Here is a 17,322-nt window from a genome sequence, read left to right as displayed (position 1 = left end):
CATATGGCATTAGTTTGATGTCTTCATGTAGGATTGAAGAAGGCTTGTATCTAGTTTACTCAGTCACTCCCACACACACTGCTCAGTCTGGTCCTGTGTGAGTAAGGGTATTATCAGAGTCTGGTCCTGGTCCTGAAGGGTTCAGATATGTGGATGCTTTTCATTCCTCAGCAGTGTGGGCCAGACTGACATTACAAATCCTCACACTTCCACCTTTATGCACTTTTCTTTCCATCCTTTCATCGGCTTATTCATCAACCTTTACAGCTCTTTGGTCAGTCGGCTCAACTTTTCTCTTGGGATTGTCTCACCAGGTTCAATGTCCCTTCAATGAATGAGACAGCAGTATTTCCAAACCAGGAAAACAAAGTCTGCTTGACAGAAAGTATGAAAACATGATGTCTGAATAAGGAAGTGTTGCATACAACACATGACACAGTTATTATTGTCTCTGACGAATCAGAGTCAGCCAGAAAGTGGGACGTCATCAGAGGTTTGGGTTTTTCCCTCAATGAGGAAACAGATCCAGGTGTCTAGTAAGACAATTATGTTGCATAGGTCACCTGCATGTTGTTTCTCTTCAATCACAATTGAATGAAGAAGACGAGGACTAATTCATTTTAGTTTTTTGAACAGCACCATATTCCTTAAAACATTCACTTTGATTAATTAAACAGTGTCTCAAGGTTGTGTATTAATATCCTGCTGTTATTTTGCAACATCTATGTGCATAACCATCCTAATGTTTCTTTTGTCTTTCTCATTTCTAGAATATACTACTGGTATGACGAGAGGGGGAAGAAGACAAAATGCACTGCTCCACAATACGTCGACTTCGTAATGAGTCTTTGTCAGAAACTGGTCACAGACGAGGAAATCTTTCCTACAAAATATGGTACGTCTTATCTCTGCTTGCAGGCCTGCTCTCAATGCAGAGCTACAGATGTTGTACTGCTGCCCCCTGCTGTTAAACACATGCAATTACAGCAGTTTTTGTTCAACAATATGTATAGGGATATTATTTAGGGCCTCAAATCACTATTGTTTTTCTAAATAAGTGTTTAGGTTGTAGATCAATACTTTGGTTGGTAAAAAATGAATGTATGAAGTCTAGAAATAAAATTCATATGTTGTGATTCATTTAACAGTTTTAAATTTAAATTGTCTATGGCAGAAAAAAGAAAAGGAGAGAGATGTTTAGACCCACATGTAAATAATATAATATGATAATAATAATACTACTATAATATAAAAAGCTTTGTAGTGGACTCATATTTAGTTTTATCCTGATGCCTAATTCAATCTGCTTTTGTATTCCTTTTACTCCTTTCCAGGCAAAGAGTTCCCCAACTCGTTCGAGTCATTGGTAAAAAAGATCTGCCGGTACCTATTCCACGTGCTGGCTCACCTCTACTGGGCGCACTTTAAAGAGACGGTGGCTCTGGACCTGCAGGGCCACTTGAACACTCTGTATGCACATTTCATCGTTTTCGTAAGGGAATTCAACCTGGTCGACCCAAAGGAGACCTGTATCATGGACGACCTGTCCGAAGTCCTCTGCACCCCGGCCCCGCCGCCAGCTCCCACCCCAGCCCCCTCCGCCCCTGCCTCAGCACCCTCCCCCTCTGCACAAAACCATGTGACAGAGAGATGAGCGGAGGGGCGGCGGCGAGACAGCAGCCCCGGGGATGATAGAAGATAAGATAGAGGAGAGAAGGAAAGACAGCCTGGCCCCTGTCCTCAGTGCCAGCAGGACTTACAGACCTTCCACTTCCCTTATATTTCGCTACAACACCAACCAACCAGCCGGAAGGAAGGGGGGAGGGTTTTCCGGGGTTTGGGGTGGCGGGGAGGGGTTTGTCACGCCAGCAGGAATTGGCGTGAGCTTTCCTCCCAGGGGCAAATCCCTCCCATCTTCTCTGCAATTTAAACTAGGAACAAAAAAGTATGTGTATGTTTTATTTTTGGTTTTATTTCACTTTTATTTTGTTGGAGTTTTATTCAGTTTTATTTTTTGTTGTTGGGGGCGGAGGGCTCCTCACTTCCCTCCATCCTCTGTAACATACAGTCGAGGAGGGGGGCTCTGCTTTGCTTCGACCTACTATTGTACAGTGTTGTTGATGTGTGGAGAAGAGGCATCTCTGCTTGCCTGCAGGCTCGTCCTGCAGGAGTATGGCCACTGCGCTGGCCAGTAGGGAGCTACGTTACTGCCTGATGGGGCGATACTAGCCAATCACTGTTTGGGTTGTTTATGTGGGGGATGATTAAAGCGCTTCCTACTCAGGACCTGAGAGAATACGTCACTGCTGCCGGGGAGAAGTTCCTCTCTTCTTTTCATTCTCTGTCCCCTCCATCACCTGCTCTGTCCTTGACAGGCCGTGTTTCACTTTAGTTTTGTCACAGAATCACCCGGTGTTCCTCTAACAAACATGTCCCAAAGCCAACCTGTAGAGGGCAGCAAGCATGAGGAAATCTCCACAGAAACAGGGAGACAGAGAAGAAAATATAAAGATTGTATGCTAGATGTTAAATCTGATCAGAGTGGATACTTCGAGACAGACTGGTGTCAGCGTGAAGCTGAATCTGAGCACAGCAGCGACCCCTGAAACTACCAACACCACCAGCTACACCCACAGAAGGACAAAGACATGAGGTAATGTCTGCAGGCCCAGAGAGGGAAAGAGGGAGACAGAGAGGAGGGGGTGAGAGGAGATTGGGTGGAGCTGCTTTGCTGTTGAACAGTCACCAGTACTCCCAGTGCAAAAATCTCCACTTCTATCTCTTTTTGTGATGAACTGTCCCTTCAAATTTGCTTTTAAAAAGATTATCAGAGGAAAATTAGTTGAGAAATAACAACAATAATGGTATCATTACACATGTATAGAAAATGCACAGTCTGCTTGGACTTTACTGTACAAAGAATCACAAGCGGGTTCTGTCAGACATAGCCTCTGTACGGAGGAGGATTGGGTTTATAATTCTCATTTTTTATTTATTTTAATTCTTTTTTTTTTGCAGGGTTGTTCAGTTCTGGCTCTCGTTTTTATGTATTTTAATTATTAACTAAGTTAAAAGCAATTTAATATTTTAAGCTCTGCGGATTATAATCTAATAAAAGAGAGAAATGCCAACCTGCCTCTGTGTGTTTTGTCTGAATTTTGTGCAAAATATTCAGGAGGAAAAACACAAGTGTGTCGTGCAGCCTTGTAACAATGATCCTTATTTAAAAGGGGAACTTTAGTCTCCATACAGTCTGTGAACGTGTTGTCTGGATTCTCACGATCCTGATGATGTCATAGTGATGTCATTGTGTGTGAGTTTATTGACTACAGATCTAACAGAAGAAAATCTGCTTTGAAAACTTGACATAAGGAAGGGTTCAAATAAAATGTGATTCAAAGGGCATTGTGGGAAATGAAGGACTGTGTGATTGGGGATTAAATCATGTTAGATACTAGCATTTTATGTTATTTAAGATTTGGTCATAATGTATGAGTTGATGTTGTCAGCTCGAAATGCCCAAATGATGTCTTTTTAAGTGCATCTGGCATCTGAAAAAATGTCTGGATATCCTTCAATAACTGAACTGAGGTGATTCTATTAATATTCATTAGCTGGATAATTATTAGATTTATGATGATTTATAATATGAATGTGTGCCTGAGAACTTGAGTAAGTCAGGCTCTGCTTGTGAGTCCCCTGTCTTTGTGCTGTTGTTGTCCCTTTAAATCCATCTAAAACACACCTGACATGAATCATTCTCCTTTATTGTTGTTAGATACATGCATTCATTCCTGTCTAAAAAAAATAATCCAAAAAAACAATCAGTGCGGTCTGACCCTGAGTTAAAAAGCTTGTTGTGCGCATGACATATTATTTTGTTGAAATATAAATAGCACTCTATAATTTATTGCTCTCAAACTTTTTAGATTATTCACGAAGGCCAGCACTTTCACTGACTGTCCATCTTTGACCTTCGCACCACCGCTCCACCGCGCCGCTTTCTCATAGACGACCGCAAGGTGACGCCCTCGTTCACTTTAAACTGAGCGATGCCTCCTCCTTCGTCCAGTTTCTTGGCGCTGCAGCACGGTGTGGGCACCTTCACCGTGTTACCGAACTTGGAGTAGTCAACCGCGTACATCCCGTCCTCCGCGGACACGGTGGGCACAAAGCGTTGCCCCCACAGGATCTCCTCCCCCACATACGAAGTCCGAGCCTGCGTGGTGATGCCCGTGGTCTCTACCACCCCCTCCAGCACCACGATCACCTCGATGTCCTCTTGCAGCAGGTCAGAGGCGGATAGCTCGTACAAAGGGCTTTCTTTGTCAATCACGTGACAGATGATGAGAGGGGATACAAGGAAGACCCCGTTGGTTCCCACCGGGTTATCCATGTGGATGTCGATCTGGTCCAGAGGCAACACCTCGCCCTCCTCCGTGGTGGATCTTCTGACCACCTGCATCCGCACGGTGGCGCTGATAATCATGCTCTTCCTCAGGTCCCCAATGCGGATCATGAAGCACAGCTTGTTGTTTCGGATAGAGACCACCGCGTGTTTGCTGAAAATGAGGGTCTCCGCGCGCCGGTTGGCCTGCGCCGTTTTCATGAAGATGCAGCCGAGCATAATGGCGTTGATGACGAGTCCAACGATGTTCTGTATGATGAGGATGATGATAGCGGAGACGCACTCCTCTGTGACCATTCGGCCGCCGAAACCTATGGTCACCTGGACCTCTATAGAGAAAAGGAAGGCGGAGGAAAAAGAGTGAATGTCCGTTACGCACGGCACAAAGTCGTCTCCCCTCTGGTCGAGGTCACCGTGCGCAAAGGCGATGAGCCACCAGACCATCCCGAAGAGAAGCCAGCTGCACAGGAAGGACATGGTGAAGATGATGAGCGTGTGGAGCCATTTGAGATCCACCAGGGTGGTGAAGACGTCCTGCAAGAAGCGGCCCTGCTCTCGAATGTTTGTGTGCGCCACATTGCAGGTGCCATTCTTGGAGACAAAGCGAGCTTTCCCCGCTTTAGCCTTGAACTTTGGCTGCTGGACATCTTCAGCCAGGCGTGTCAGCAGGTAGTCATCAGGAATGAGTCCTTTCCTGGACAACATAGCGCTCCCATACTACGCTACCACAGCCCTTTCGCTCGGATGGCACCGGTTCGTCTCTGCCAGGCTGAAATGTAAATGTTTTTCCCCTCTCGTTGCCGATTGAGGAGGCACCGAGGCACCTTCAGGGCGAAAGAAGTAGCGTCTTATTCTCGCCCGGTTTCTGGAGCTATGCGCGCTCCTCGCGTTGCCTCCGTATCAGGCGCTTCTAAACCACGAAGTCCCATGAGGGGAATCTTCTTCCAGCACCGCAGCTGCCGCCGTCACTCACGACAACGACAAGCCGGGCATAGCTGTGCCCCTCCGTCCTGTCCCATCGTGAATCGACCTTCTGGTGCTCACTCCCCGCGGCCTCGCGCGCAAAGCAAACTAAGTCAGATGTCGTATGTTAACGCGGGAGCGCAGTGGGTCTCTGAGCGGAGTTTTATCACCTGAATGAGCAGGCAGGCGTTAGTTGCGCATTTGGCTCCGTGCTGAATCTTCCACTTGACTATAGCTCGGTAACGTGAGATGGAGCCTCTGTGAGGGAGAGAGGCAGTCCCTCCCCCCCCACCTCTGTGCTGTGAGTCTCGACGAGAGCGCAAAATAGAGGGATCTTACATTACGCAGTAAAATCTGTGACGAGTGCAGTCTCAATACTACTGGTAGTTCATACCCTGAATATGTAAAGGGTTAAATATAGCGCACTCCTCAGTAAATTATCCTCAGGCTATGTGTGGTAACCTTACATGAATGGAAAGTGGGCCACAGAAACAAGATTCAGGTTTTCATATAGAACCATAGCCGAAATTCAAAGCCTTTATAAAGTACAGTCCTCTGGCCTCTGCTGGCATCCATGTAACTTTCTTATATCAGATGTCAGTCCTGGCCTCTCCCTGTGACATCTCCCAGTATAACATCATGATCACTATGTTGTGTTTCTGGCTCTGTGTCTTCATGTGTGCCTCTTACATTAACATGACTATTATTCTCTTATATCCGAAACAACTCCAAATAACAGACAAATCAATGATAATTTATGTTTTATTAACAAAGAATCTACTATTTATGTACAAATATAATACAACATGGTTAAAAAATACGAGGAATATATTCCATGAGACAATTGCACTTTGAATGTCTTAAATATTTCTTTATCTCTCCTCCTCTCAGACGCTACTTGTCTGCTCGTACAAAGGAGGTGAAGACGCTGTCCTCCTTGTCCAGCAGGGCCTGGGGTCTGTCGTACTCCAGGATGATCCCTCGCTTCATCACAATCACCAGGTCAGCATTCAGGATGGTGTGGACGCGATGCTGCACAGCAGAGTGGAAAGACACGGAGAAAGGCATCACACAAAGTTGCGTAACTTTGACCAGACTTACATCGAATGCTTTATCACACAAACGCTTTACAGCAAATCTGCTCAATCATTTCTAAACGGATGAGACCAACTGTGATGTTGGAGTAAGAGGGGAAATACAAGGTTCTGGTTCAGCAAAATGCCCACTCACAGTGAAGGTTCCCCTCCTACTTTTCTACCTCATCCTTTTTTTTTCTGTGTACGATGAATGTCAGCACTCTCAGGGGGAAATGGGTGAGCTACACACATCCCTGTAAATGCATACTGCGCTGGCCCAGTGTGGGGGAGATACTCACTGCTATAATAACCACTGTTCGGTCAGCAAAAGCAGTCATCACCACTTTCTGCAGGATGCTCTCCTGTAAGGACAGAGAGAGAGAGAGAGAGAGGAGGGTTTAATGGTTTCCAGAATCAAGGTCAACAATAAAAGTAATGAAGAGGAAAAATAAAAATACAGCGCCCTTTAATGCTGGAACAAAAACACTTCCTTAAAGCTTATTTTCCAAACTGTCGCCTCTCTTTGTCTCAGTGGCCCTGATTAGACGCTCCACTATGCTTCCCTGAGGGCAGTGCAGCTGCGTTATTGTACGGTAGAGATGTGGCCCTTTGTGACTGATGTTTGACCTGAGGGTCTTAAGTAAGAAGCAGCAATTTGCTAACAAAGACTTCCCTCTGGCTAATTCTGCACTAAGTATTTTCCTTCCACTTCTTTCTTTGTTCTCTCCTACACTCTGGTTTTCTTCTCATCCTCCTCTTGTTTCTAAAGCTGAAAGGTCACCATGAACAATCCTATAATGAAGGATCATTAAAATACAAAGACTGGAAACCAAATTCTATTTATCGATCATGCATGATCCTCCCTATCGCTACTGCACCTACTCACAGCACTGCTGCACACTCACCGTTGCCATGTCGATAGATGCTGTGGCTTCGTCCATGATGAGGATGCTGCTCTTCCTGACGAAGGCTCTGGCCAGGCAGAAGAGCTGTCTCTGACCCTGACTGAAGTTTTCTCCTCCCTCTGTCACCATGGCATCTGAAGGGAAACAAAACATAAACCATATATATAAGCAGAGTCGTAAAATGATACAAAAAAAAAAGAATGAAATGAATTCATCCTGAAAATAGAAGCTGAATATGTCATTGAATTAAACTTTGAAAAACATTTACTTATAGTCCCTACAAAGTCTGGACTTAAAAGTTAAACAGAAACCACCACGATCATTTGCATGGCAAATTGTGATTTCCTTCTTACAAAAGTTCACCATCATGGCATTCATTAGACTTTGATTATTTTAGCTTTTAAAGGGGCTGTTGTCATCTTTATTGGACTCTTGGGCAGCTGTGGCTCAGTCGTACAGTCAGCTGTCCTCTTATTAGAAAACTGTCATGTTGAAATGTTCTTGGACAAGACTTTGGGTATCACATTTCTCCCTAAGGTACTGAAAAGTGCCATATAAGTACAACCCGTTAACCATTAAAATATATCAAGACAGACGGGACACAAGGTAGGAGAGAGAGGTTTTAACCACATGACAAGTTTTATATGGTGATAGAGGATGAGGGCTGAATTTCAAAATACTAACAAATAAATATATAAGTATCATTGGATGTTACTTTATTTATTTGCCTCCCATAATGATGAAGTTACACTCAAAGATCAGCTGTTTTCAACACGTCTTTTTATCACAAAGAATAAAAAAAAAATATATTTTTTAAATAAATGATTGCTGTATACTGTAGGATGAAGATAAATTCAATATCTGTACATCTTTTTTTTAAAAACCTCCCCATCACAGCAGTAAAAGACTTCCTGACTCACTGCAGTAAACTGTTCTGTTTTGTAAGCAACATAAAACTCTACTCTGACAAGTTGCTTTAATTAAATTAAAGTGCAAAATAAAGTGGCCACTGATCAATATCTTATTGAACTCTTAGCTCAAGTGAACATAAGCTGAAGTAGATAGATAGATAGATAAATACTTTATTGATCCCGAGGGAAATTCAGTGAAAGGCTTCAGGCCTAACATGTCAGACACTCACACACACTCACTCACACACACACACACACACACACACACACACACACACACACACACACACACACACACACACACACACACACACACACACACAAACACACAAACAAACTATCAGTATCAGTGTCACACAAGAAAAGTGAAGGCATGTCTCGCATCAGCAGTTTGTAGTTCCACCAGAGAAGCTAACAAGTACTGAAGTACAGAGGACATCTGAGACTAAAATTACTGAGAGATAAATCACAGAGCAGCAGAAGCTAAAGTAAGACCCTGCAGAGAGGAGCCCCCCCTTACATAGGCATACCAAACATTCATCATGTTTGTAGGTTGAAGAGTCACTCGGCTCACAGCCAATATCTAACACAGAAGAGTCTGCATCTCTCCTGTGTCAGAAGTGAGCTGACAATAAGGTGCCTTTGATACTGTCCATGATGGAGCGGCTGCACACATAATGCAGGGAGGTAAAACAATTCCTGCTCCTGTATTCTGATACAGTGAGCTGATCTTTGTATAGAGACATGACAGCAGCTAACAGATGTGAAGGTCACTATGAACAAATGGAGGAGTTGTTGGGTTTTATTGCACAGATGTGTTACCACTTAGCTAACTTATAATCAACAATGATTGTACTGAAATAACAATGACAGTGTGAACTGTTGTGTCTGATGGAGTTAAACTGAATAATAGTGTGCATTACTGAAGAGCACAAGTGTGTCAGTTTTAACAATCAGCATGCTCACATGCTCATGTTAAGAAGATATAATGGTTTACATGAACATGATTTACACTGGGTCATAAAGAAAAGAAAGTGCTCCTCTATAACAAAGATGTTTTAGAAGTACTTCATCCACACACAAAAAATGGAGGTAGACTTTAGTTTTGCCCAAAGTTTGGTATGTGACTAAGTCATTGTTATCTGTGTTGGGCAAATTTAAATTTTGACCTGAGAATTACACAAGATAAAAATAGAACTAAATGATCACATGGCTTCTTGTGAATTTCTGCAAAAACATTAGGTGCTGTCCAATATTTATTAAGATTTTTTTTCTCTCGTCACAATCAGGAGCAGCATCAAACGTGGCACTGAAATATACACAAAGACATACACACACAAACACACAAAACAAAATCTAATTAAAACTGATTTTCTCACCGAGGCCTCCTGGAAGACATTTAACAACCTGTTTCAGTTGAGCGATGTCCAGAGCCTCCCAGAGCATCTCATCTGTAGCCTTCATCTCTGGGTCCAGGTTGAACCTAACCAGACACACACAGACACCAAAAAACATGTAAATACACATTAAGAGGACTTTATTAGCTCCATTACTTCTCCTCAAACTAAAACCTTCAATACGCCTTCACTTCATTAAACACTATTTGAAGCAGTGATGCTTTGACTGCATAATGAATATTTCACTGAATGGAGCAAAACCTTTACACCAGAGCAGACAGTCAACTTGAGCTGCAGCACTAAATTAACATGTGACATCTTTTTAATTGACAGCACTTTTTTTATCTACTGTCATACATCTTACACTAAATACAAAATTCATATGATAAGACTGAAATATCTCAAACTGAAGTTTGACAGCATCACAAAGCTTCATCAAATCTCTTCTTCTCCACTACATAGTGTGTCACTGTGACTGTGGTCTAAAATTAAACCTTTGCAGAGGAGATTCACCCTTATCTTCTCACCCTCTGCTCCACTCAGCTTCAGCTAAGTGTCTTTGATGTGCCAATGTGTTTGTGTTCCTGGAAATACTTTGAGTCTACACCCCTGTGACGAGACGCCCTGCTGCTAAAACTGATGCTCTAGTGAGGATGATCTATTGAAGGTCATCATACCGGATGGTCCCACTGAACAGAAAGGGATCCTGCAGGATGATGGACAGTCGAGATCTCAGGGTCTGCAGTGGCAGCTTGGCAATGTCGATGTCATCGATTACAATCCTCCCTATGAAATTAAAAAATACAAAAACAAACCACACACAGAACACATTAAGTGCAACAGTTAAAATAAAATCGTATACATCAATTAATACACCTTTCTTTGCGGTTGTATCTGAATATGTCTTTAAATTAAGTGCATATTCAGTTGTTTAATACAAGTGTTTTTTTCATGTACCCTCGAACATGTCCACCATGCGGAAGAAGGCCAAGGAGAACGAGGATTTGCCGCTGCCGGTCCTGCCACAGATTCCCACCTGAAAACAAACCAGCCTGATTCTTCACTGTCACCAACATTCAGTCATTGATGTTTCATATTTCCCTGCATGTACTCTTTGTTTCCTCAGTCTGCTTACCTTCTGCCCAGGGCTGATGTGTGCGTTGACATTTTTGAGCACAGGCTTCAGCGTAGCGTCGTACCGGACACTCAGATTCTGGATCTGGATCTCTCCCTGTCGGGGCCAGCCGTCAGGGACCTGAGACACAGCTGAGACACAAACAAACATTAGCACTTTGATAGCTCACATGAGTAAATTGTGGTGGGTGTTCAGGAATAGTGAAAAAATCCCCAAACTTTCAGCCTCAGAAAGACGGTTTGTGTGATGCGCTTTGTACGGCTGCTGTCTGCTGAAAAAGATTTCAATTTGTACAGTAGTGTGACTCACTGAGCAGCCCCTCATAGTTCTCCGGTTGAGTTTTAAGCAGGCCATTAATCCTTTTGACTGATCCGAGCTGCACCTCCATGTCTGCCAGGTTACGCACCATCCAGTTCATGTAGTTTGATACCTGAAACATGAAAGAGGAGGAGGAGGGTAAATGTCACTAAAGGCTCACACTGGAGTAATGAGTTCTCTCATACATAAATCAAGGATGCATTTTGAGGACAATACATTTCAGAGAAGAATTAATTTGATTTCATCAAATATACATTTTCTGTAATCATTAATCCTGACACTGTTCATTGCAGCGTGTGTCATCAGAGTCCTTTGAAATCCCTTCATTCAACAGAACTTTTTAAGAGAAACAGCTTGGTGACGATTTTCCGATGTAACAAACGATCTGGAAGATTTTTTTGTTTAGTGGATGAAGAGTTGCAAAGAATCTCAATGTACAGCAATTTGAATTGAATACAACCAAACTTTGAAAATATGTTAATCAGTTGTATTATTAAAATGTCTCTAAGTTTATGGATTCCTTCATCTTTAAAAAACATGAAAATGTTGCGACTCTTAAATATTGTTTGTGTCAGTTGGTATTTCTGTGGATTTTGGAATAAGTTGTCTTTTAATATTCAATATAATCAAGGAATCAATTTATAACTCGAACAACAATTTGTATAAACATTTATAAATATGTTTAAATTAAGAATAACTCTTAATTCTAAAATACACATTTATTTGAAGTACAATGTGACATTTAAATACATTTAAAGAAACACCTATCTGTTCTTCAAGACTTCAGGTAAACAAGAGTAAAACACACACACACACACACACACACACACACACACACACACACACACACACACACACACACACACACACACACACACACACATATTCACACGTCTCACCATGAGTGCGTAGGTCAGTCCCAGCCCCACCAGACCGGTAGACAGCCGGTTGTAGAGACAGTTTGTGATGGAGGCCACAGCTGCTACCAGCACCACACAGGCTCCGATGTACTCCTGCAGAGAGACAATGTCAGATGTACAGAGAGGACGTAATGCAGCTCTGGATGAGTAAACAAATTAAAATAGATTTATTATTGAGGATTCATTTAGCACAGGACTCTGCATGAAAGCCCTGCATGTTTTCTTTGAGCATGAATCCATAATGATCTGAGTGTTTTCCCCTTACCCAAACATGAAAGCTAAATGAGCTGTGAGCAGCAGGCATGCACTGTTTTATAAAAACACAACATGAGAATATCATACCAGCGGTGAGTCCATAAAACATTCAGTTTTTTATGATCCCAACAGGGGGAGCAGTTACCCAGCAACAAAGCACTGAAACAGCTTCTGTCTGACAAACAGGGCTGATATGAAGTCTGAAGAATTAAACAGTAAACAGATCTTTACCATGCGGACCTCCAGCCAGCGGTTTGCTGCTGTGAGGAAGAGCGTGGCGATGTTGTTGGCATCAGTGAACTGCAGGAGCCTTTGTCTGAACCTCGGCTCGTACCTGCCAAAGCAAAAGACATGACTCATTTTTAGATGTGCTTCTGTGTCCCGAGAGTCCACCTGCCTGCACTCTGCTGCTTATCTGCAACCTTACTGGATCATTTCAATCCAAAGCAAACAAGGACATTACATTAAAGATGTTGGCTCTAGGAATAGATAACAAAAAGTCAAAAAAGGAAAACAAGTGAATTTACACTCTACAGTTTATGGAAATGATAATACCAAGAAAAAAGCACATAAGCACATGTTTGAGTGGAGAAGAACTGTGACCTTTGATATATATCTTGTAAAATATTGTAGAATAACCCTCTTTCATTACTGCACATTCAGTTAGGATGATGGACCTCTTGGTAATACTTACCTGAGGGCTCTTATAGTGGTGAGACCCTCCACTGTCTCAGAGAAGTGGGAGAGTAGAGGGAGCTGGGTGCTGTCCTCAAGCTGGTGCAGGTCTCTGATGAAAACACACAGGACACAGGAAAGAGCCAAATATCAAACAAGGGTCAAAGGTCATAGATTTAGGTAGATAATGTGGTTATATGAAGATGAGAGTTTGAAATCCATAAAAGAAGCAGTATTTACTTCCTTTATCATTGTTAAACTTCAACAAATTATGTTTTCCTGAGTACTTCAAACTTTGATATCCCTAGTCACATTGTATCAGCCTTGTACAAAGTCGTTAATGTCGTTAAACAGAAGGATATGGTCAAATGAAATGTGTTTGTACTTGTTACATGTTATTTACATAACTGACAGACATTGACTATAGATTTATGTATTATAGCCTGTTTTCATTTCATGGCTAAAATTAGCACAGGAGCACTGATCCCTCATGTAGAATCCTTTGACTGTAATTGAGGACTCTTATTCAACTTGTACTTGTTTTATTTATTTTATTTATTTAAGTGTTTGATTAGATCGTGTTTCATTGACATATTTATTCTCTGCATGTCATTTTTGTTTTTTTTGTTTTTTTTAAGTATTTATTTTTGGGCGTTTTGTGCCTTTAATGGATAGATAGGACAGTGAATAGAGTCAGAAATCAGGGAGAGAGTGGGGAATGACATGCGGGAAAGGAGCTACAGGCTTGATTCAAACCTGGGCCGCCCGCTTGGAAGACTATAGCCTCCATACATGGAGCGTGCACACTAACCACTGCACCACCAGCGCCCCCTCTGCATGTCATTTTAAAGCACCTGTGATGACCTGTTCAGTTGTATACGAGCAGTACCTCTAGTCTTTTTGCTGATTTGGTCCTGTTCATGTGTGAGTAGTGTTTTTGACACACACAAAAATCATCATGCTTTCTTATAACTGTCAAGTGTATCACTAATCAAGTCTTTAAAGTGGAAAATGTCAAACAAATGTTAATCATCGTCTGACTGTACAGGCGTTAAAAATGACAATATAGATATAACCAGTCTTCTATGATGGTCTCATATATCTCATAGAGAGACATCAGTATTCAATTCAGTCATTCAGATAAAAACTCCCCCAATTAACTTTAAAGCCTTCTCCACAATAGCTGGAGGAATAAAAGTGGATATGATGAAATTATTTCAAATGTAATTTTTATCGGGAGAAGTGTAATAGATCTGTGTGGAGTCATTAATGAGCCTTTTTAAAACTCGCCCTATTTTACATGTGAGTAGTTATAGAATGTTAAACAACTTGATATTTGTTCCGTCTGACTCACCTCGAGGCCACACGGAAATATTTCTGTATGAAGTAGCAGGTGACGGCCAACGGCAGGAGGGCGAAGAGAAAGACAGGGGTCACGTAGGAGATGACGCCCAGAGCAGATACACACAGCAGGGTGGAGCGAGAGAGGCACTCCAGGGTGGTGGGGATGTGCTGGTCGATGGTGTTAGTGTCTGTGGAGAATCTGTTGAGGATGCTGCCGAGAGGAGTCGTCTCAAAAAGCCTGCAGGGAGGAAAGCAGTGCATATCAGTGAATCTGTGTCTTCAGAAAGATAACGTATTTCTTTTTCATAATTCTTTTTTTTTTTTTTTTTTTTTTTACAAAATAATCTTAATCCAAATTCCACAAAAAGTAATTTTAAATTTTCCAGTACTGACAAAAAAAACAATATTTATCAAGAATCTTCTCAAACACTCTCTCATGTGTAATGCAACTGATTATCCAGCTGTGTGTGTGTGAGTGTGTTTACAGTACATGTAGGTTTGTTATGAGCATGTGAGCGGTCTTATGTAAGGGAAGTCTCCTAGGTTATGTGTAATGGAGAGCAGATGGTGCTCTGAGTAATGGGGCGAAAAATGGCTTTTAACTCTGTTTCCTCTTTTAAATGATCCTTTTAACACACACACACACACACACACACGCACACGCACACGCACACACACACACACACACACACACACATCTCTGACACAGCTCACCTCATAGGAGCCAGGATGATCTTGTTGAGCAGGTTGTGGTGGAGCTCCTTGGCCACTTTTAGGCCGGTCCACTCCACAGCAACGGAGGTGGCCAGACACAGGACGATGCAGAGGCAGCAGAGCCCGCTGAACACAAGCAGATACCATGAATGACTGAAGCCGCAGTCCTGCAGAGAACGAGAGACATATGCTGATTAAAGACTTGAACTGTGTGTGTATGTTTGAGAGAAAGGGAGAGCAGGTGCCTCCCTGTCACTCAGTTTGCTTTCACTGTAATTATAAGCCTAATTAGGCGGGTAAAAAATTGATTCCCTTAACATGACAGGATCCTGTAGGGCTCTAAAAGCTCTCTCCTGTTTTCTGCTCAGTTTGCCTCCTACTTACTTTTGTGATTTGATTTCCCACAATTTCATTTGTGTTGTAAGAAATGTAAAAAACAAACAGTTACTGTACAAATAATACGGACCATCTCAATTTAGATGTCATTTGAATACACTCAACATTTTTGAAATTGTGCTGTGCTGTGCTATAATATATATACTGTATATATATATATATATATATATATATATATATATACTATATAATAAGCTGAAAATTGTTTTGTATTGTTTAAATGATAACAAACACATACCAAAGTGTCTTTGTCGTTTGTTTTCTATAACATTTCAAACCTATCAGAGTTATCAGTTAACATGCCCTCCTCAAAGTATTGAATGCAAAAAACAGCCGTGCAGAGATTCTTTACATAGATCCACGAAAAATAAATCCACCAAGAAGCTGCTGTTAGTTCGCCCCCAAGTGTTTTTTATAGCAAATAAAACAAATGTTATACTGGATTTCCAATTTACCAAAGGAAAATGATTTGTTTCCAAATTTCTCAAATTGGCTGCAAATACAACCTTACAACTTTAGCCTTCAAGTCCTTTATAGCACATGATTTCAAATGTGTCATATAACACCAGCAGAGGCCTCTCAGGTGATAACACACTCTACAATGGATCAACGTTTTTTTTTCCAAGACTTTCACGAGAACCAGAACATAAGTGTATAACTTTGATACCAAGGATAATATAATACATAATAAAATAAAAAAATAAAAACATTTCATGAAGAGTTGAAATTTAAATTTATATTCAAATTCCTGATATTACAGTTTGTTTATTGCAGATGGCTGTTCACCATTGAGTCTGGTTCATCTCATAATTTACAAGTGGGTTTATGTAAGTTCTCTATGATATTGATATGATAATATACAAATACTGTACAAAGAGTACAGACTCTATCAGGTGTCCTTGCACAGATTTTGTTGTTGTTACTCTGTCACTGGGCGACGGTGTAAGTCAGAAACAGAGTTAAGAATCGTGGTGGGCTCGTTGATTTGATTCAAAAATAAAGGAGGTGACAAGAGTATCCTTTTTCCTCCTAAGACACATTAAGATTAGATTCATGCTATTTAAAGATGTTGAGGTCCTCATTGATGCCTTTGTGTCATCTAAAATGGATAATGTCCATTTGTCAGGTTTGTCAAGACAGGTATGTTCAGTTGATGTTTGTAAAGAAAAGCCCAAACATCACAATCATTATGATAATCATTATAATCAAAACAAAACACTTGAACATAATAAACACAACAAAAATAATAATATTGTCATTATTATTTCACTTTAACAGCTTACATTATGTGACAATCTGAGAAACAAAGAAACCTTCTCCATCAGCTGCTCCAATAACTTATTTATGTTTGTCAAAACAAATTCCCACCATCCATGTTAATGCATTTATATTACAATTCCATCCAAAAAGCACTTAAGTTGATTCTACAAAAAACTACTGATCCTAACGACAAGAATACAGAAATTTTACTTGTGTTATCCATGTACCTTTCTGTCTTCACTTTGGGAGAAAAGGAATTTAAAAAAAAATCTAGTTTCAGTTTCTGCAGAGAGCAGCCCGCACAGAAAGCCTGCACAGAAAGCCTGCACAGAGCAGAGAGAGCAGCCTGCACAGAGCAGCCTGCAGAGAACAGCATGCACAGAGCAGCCTACATAGAGCAGCCTGCACAGAGCAGAGGGAGCAGCCTGCAGAGAGCAGCCTGCAGAGAACAGCATGCACAGAGCAGCCTACATAGAGCAGCCTGCATAGAGAAGCCTGCAGAGAGAGCATCCTGCATAGAGCAGCCTGCAGAGAGAAGAGGGGGAAGCCTGCAGAGAGCAGCCTGCATAGAGCAGAGAGAGCAGCCTGCATAGAGCAGAGAGAGCAGCCTGCATAGAGCAGAGAGAGCAGCCTGCATAGAGCAGA

At 41.7% G+C, this 17,322-nt stretch overlaps 3 protein-coding genes across 10 annotated transcripts in view; 1 reads left to right on the top strand and 2 right to left on the bottom strand.

The window, feature by feature from the left end:
• The window catches only part of mob2a (MOB kinase activator 2a), a 58,410-nt gene extending 55,279 nt beyond the window's left edge, over nucleotides 1-3,131 (top strand). For all 4 annotated transcript variants that reach the window (XM_061036523.1, XM_061036521.1, XM_061036522.1 and 1 more), the window contains exons 4-5: nucleotides 771-895; nucleotides 1,335-3,131. In XM_061036523.1, coding sequence (XP_060892506.1) covers nucleotides 771-895; nucleotides 1,335-1,654 — 445 coding nt within the window. In that variant the 3' untranslated portion in view covers nucleotides 1,655-3,131. The remainder of the gene's footprint in view (nucleotides 1-770; nucleotides 896-1,334) is intronic.
• A 619-nt stretch (nucleotides 3,132-3,750) lies between these two features.
• On the bottom strand, nucleotides 3,751-5,577 carry kcnj11 (potassium inwardly rectifying channel subfamily J member 11). The gene has a single exon (XM_061036515.1). The coding sequence runs from the start codon at nucleotides 5,111-5,113 to the stop codon at nucleotides 3,953-3,955; it is 1,161 nt and encodes a 386-aa protein (XP_060892498.1). The 5' UTR covers nucleotides 5,114-5,577; the 3' UTR covers nucleotides 3,751-3,952.
• Nucleotides 5,578-6,086: 509 nt separating this feature from the next.
• Nucleotides 6,087-17,322, bottom strand: part of abcc8 (ATP-binding cassette, sub-family C (CFTR/MRP), member 8) — a 52,482-nt gene continuing 41,246 nt past the window's right edge. For all 5 annotated transcript variants that reach the window (XM_061036501.1, XM_061036503.1, XM_061036504.1 and 2 more), the window contains 13 exons: nucleotides 15,022-15,188; nucleotides 14,318-14,545; nucleotides 12,983-13,075; nucleotides 12,520-12,622; nucleotides 12,013-12,126; nucleotides 11,105-11,225; nucleotides 10,796-10,926; nucleotides 10,618-10,696; nucleotides 10,338-10,446; nucleotides 9,643-9,746; nucleotides 7,353-7,486; nucleotides 6,747-6,809; nucleotides 6,087-6,403 (listed from right to left, as the gene is read on the bottom strand). In XM_061036501.1, the coding sequence (XP_060892484.1) occupies nucleotides 6,266-6,403; nucleotides 6,747-6,809; nucleotides 7,353-7,486; nucleotides 9,643-9,746; nucleotides 10,338-10,446; nucleotides 10,618-10,696; nucleotides 10,796-10,926; nucleotides 11,105-11,225; nucleotides 12,013-12,126; nucleotides 12,520-12,622; nucleotides 12,983-13,075; nucleotides 14,318-14,545; nucleotides 15,022-15,188 (1,584 nt within the window). In that variant the 3' untranslated portion in view covers nucleotides 6,087-6,265. The remainder of the gene's footprint in view (nucleotides 6,404-6,746; nucleotides 6,810-7,352; nucleotides 7,487-9,642; nucleotides 9,747-10,337; nucleotides 10,447-10,617; nucleotides 10,697-10,795; nucleotides 10,927-11,104; nucleotides 11,226-12,012; nucleotides 12,127-12,519; nucleotides 12,623-12,982; nucleotides 13,076-14,317; nucleotides 14,546-15,021; nucleotides 15,189-17,322) is intronic.

Source organism: Labrus mixtus, chromosome 4, assembly GCF_963584025.1.
Source record: "Labrus mixtus chromosome 4, fLabMix1.1, whole genome shotgun sequence".
NCBI lineage: Eukaryota > Metazoa > Chordata > Actinopteri > Labriformes > Labridae > Labrus > Labrus mixtus.
Note: the sequence above shows the minus strand (reverse complement) of the source record. Positions and strands in the feature narration are given on the sequence as shown.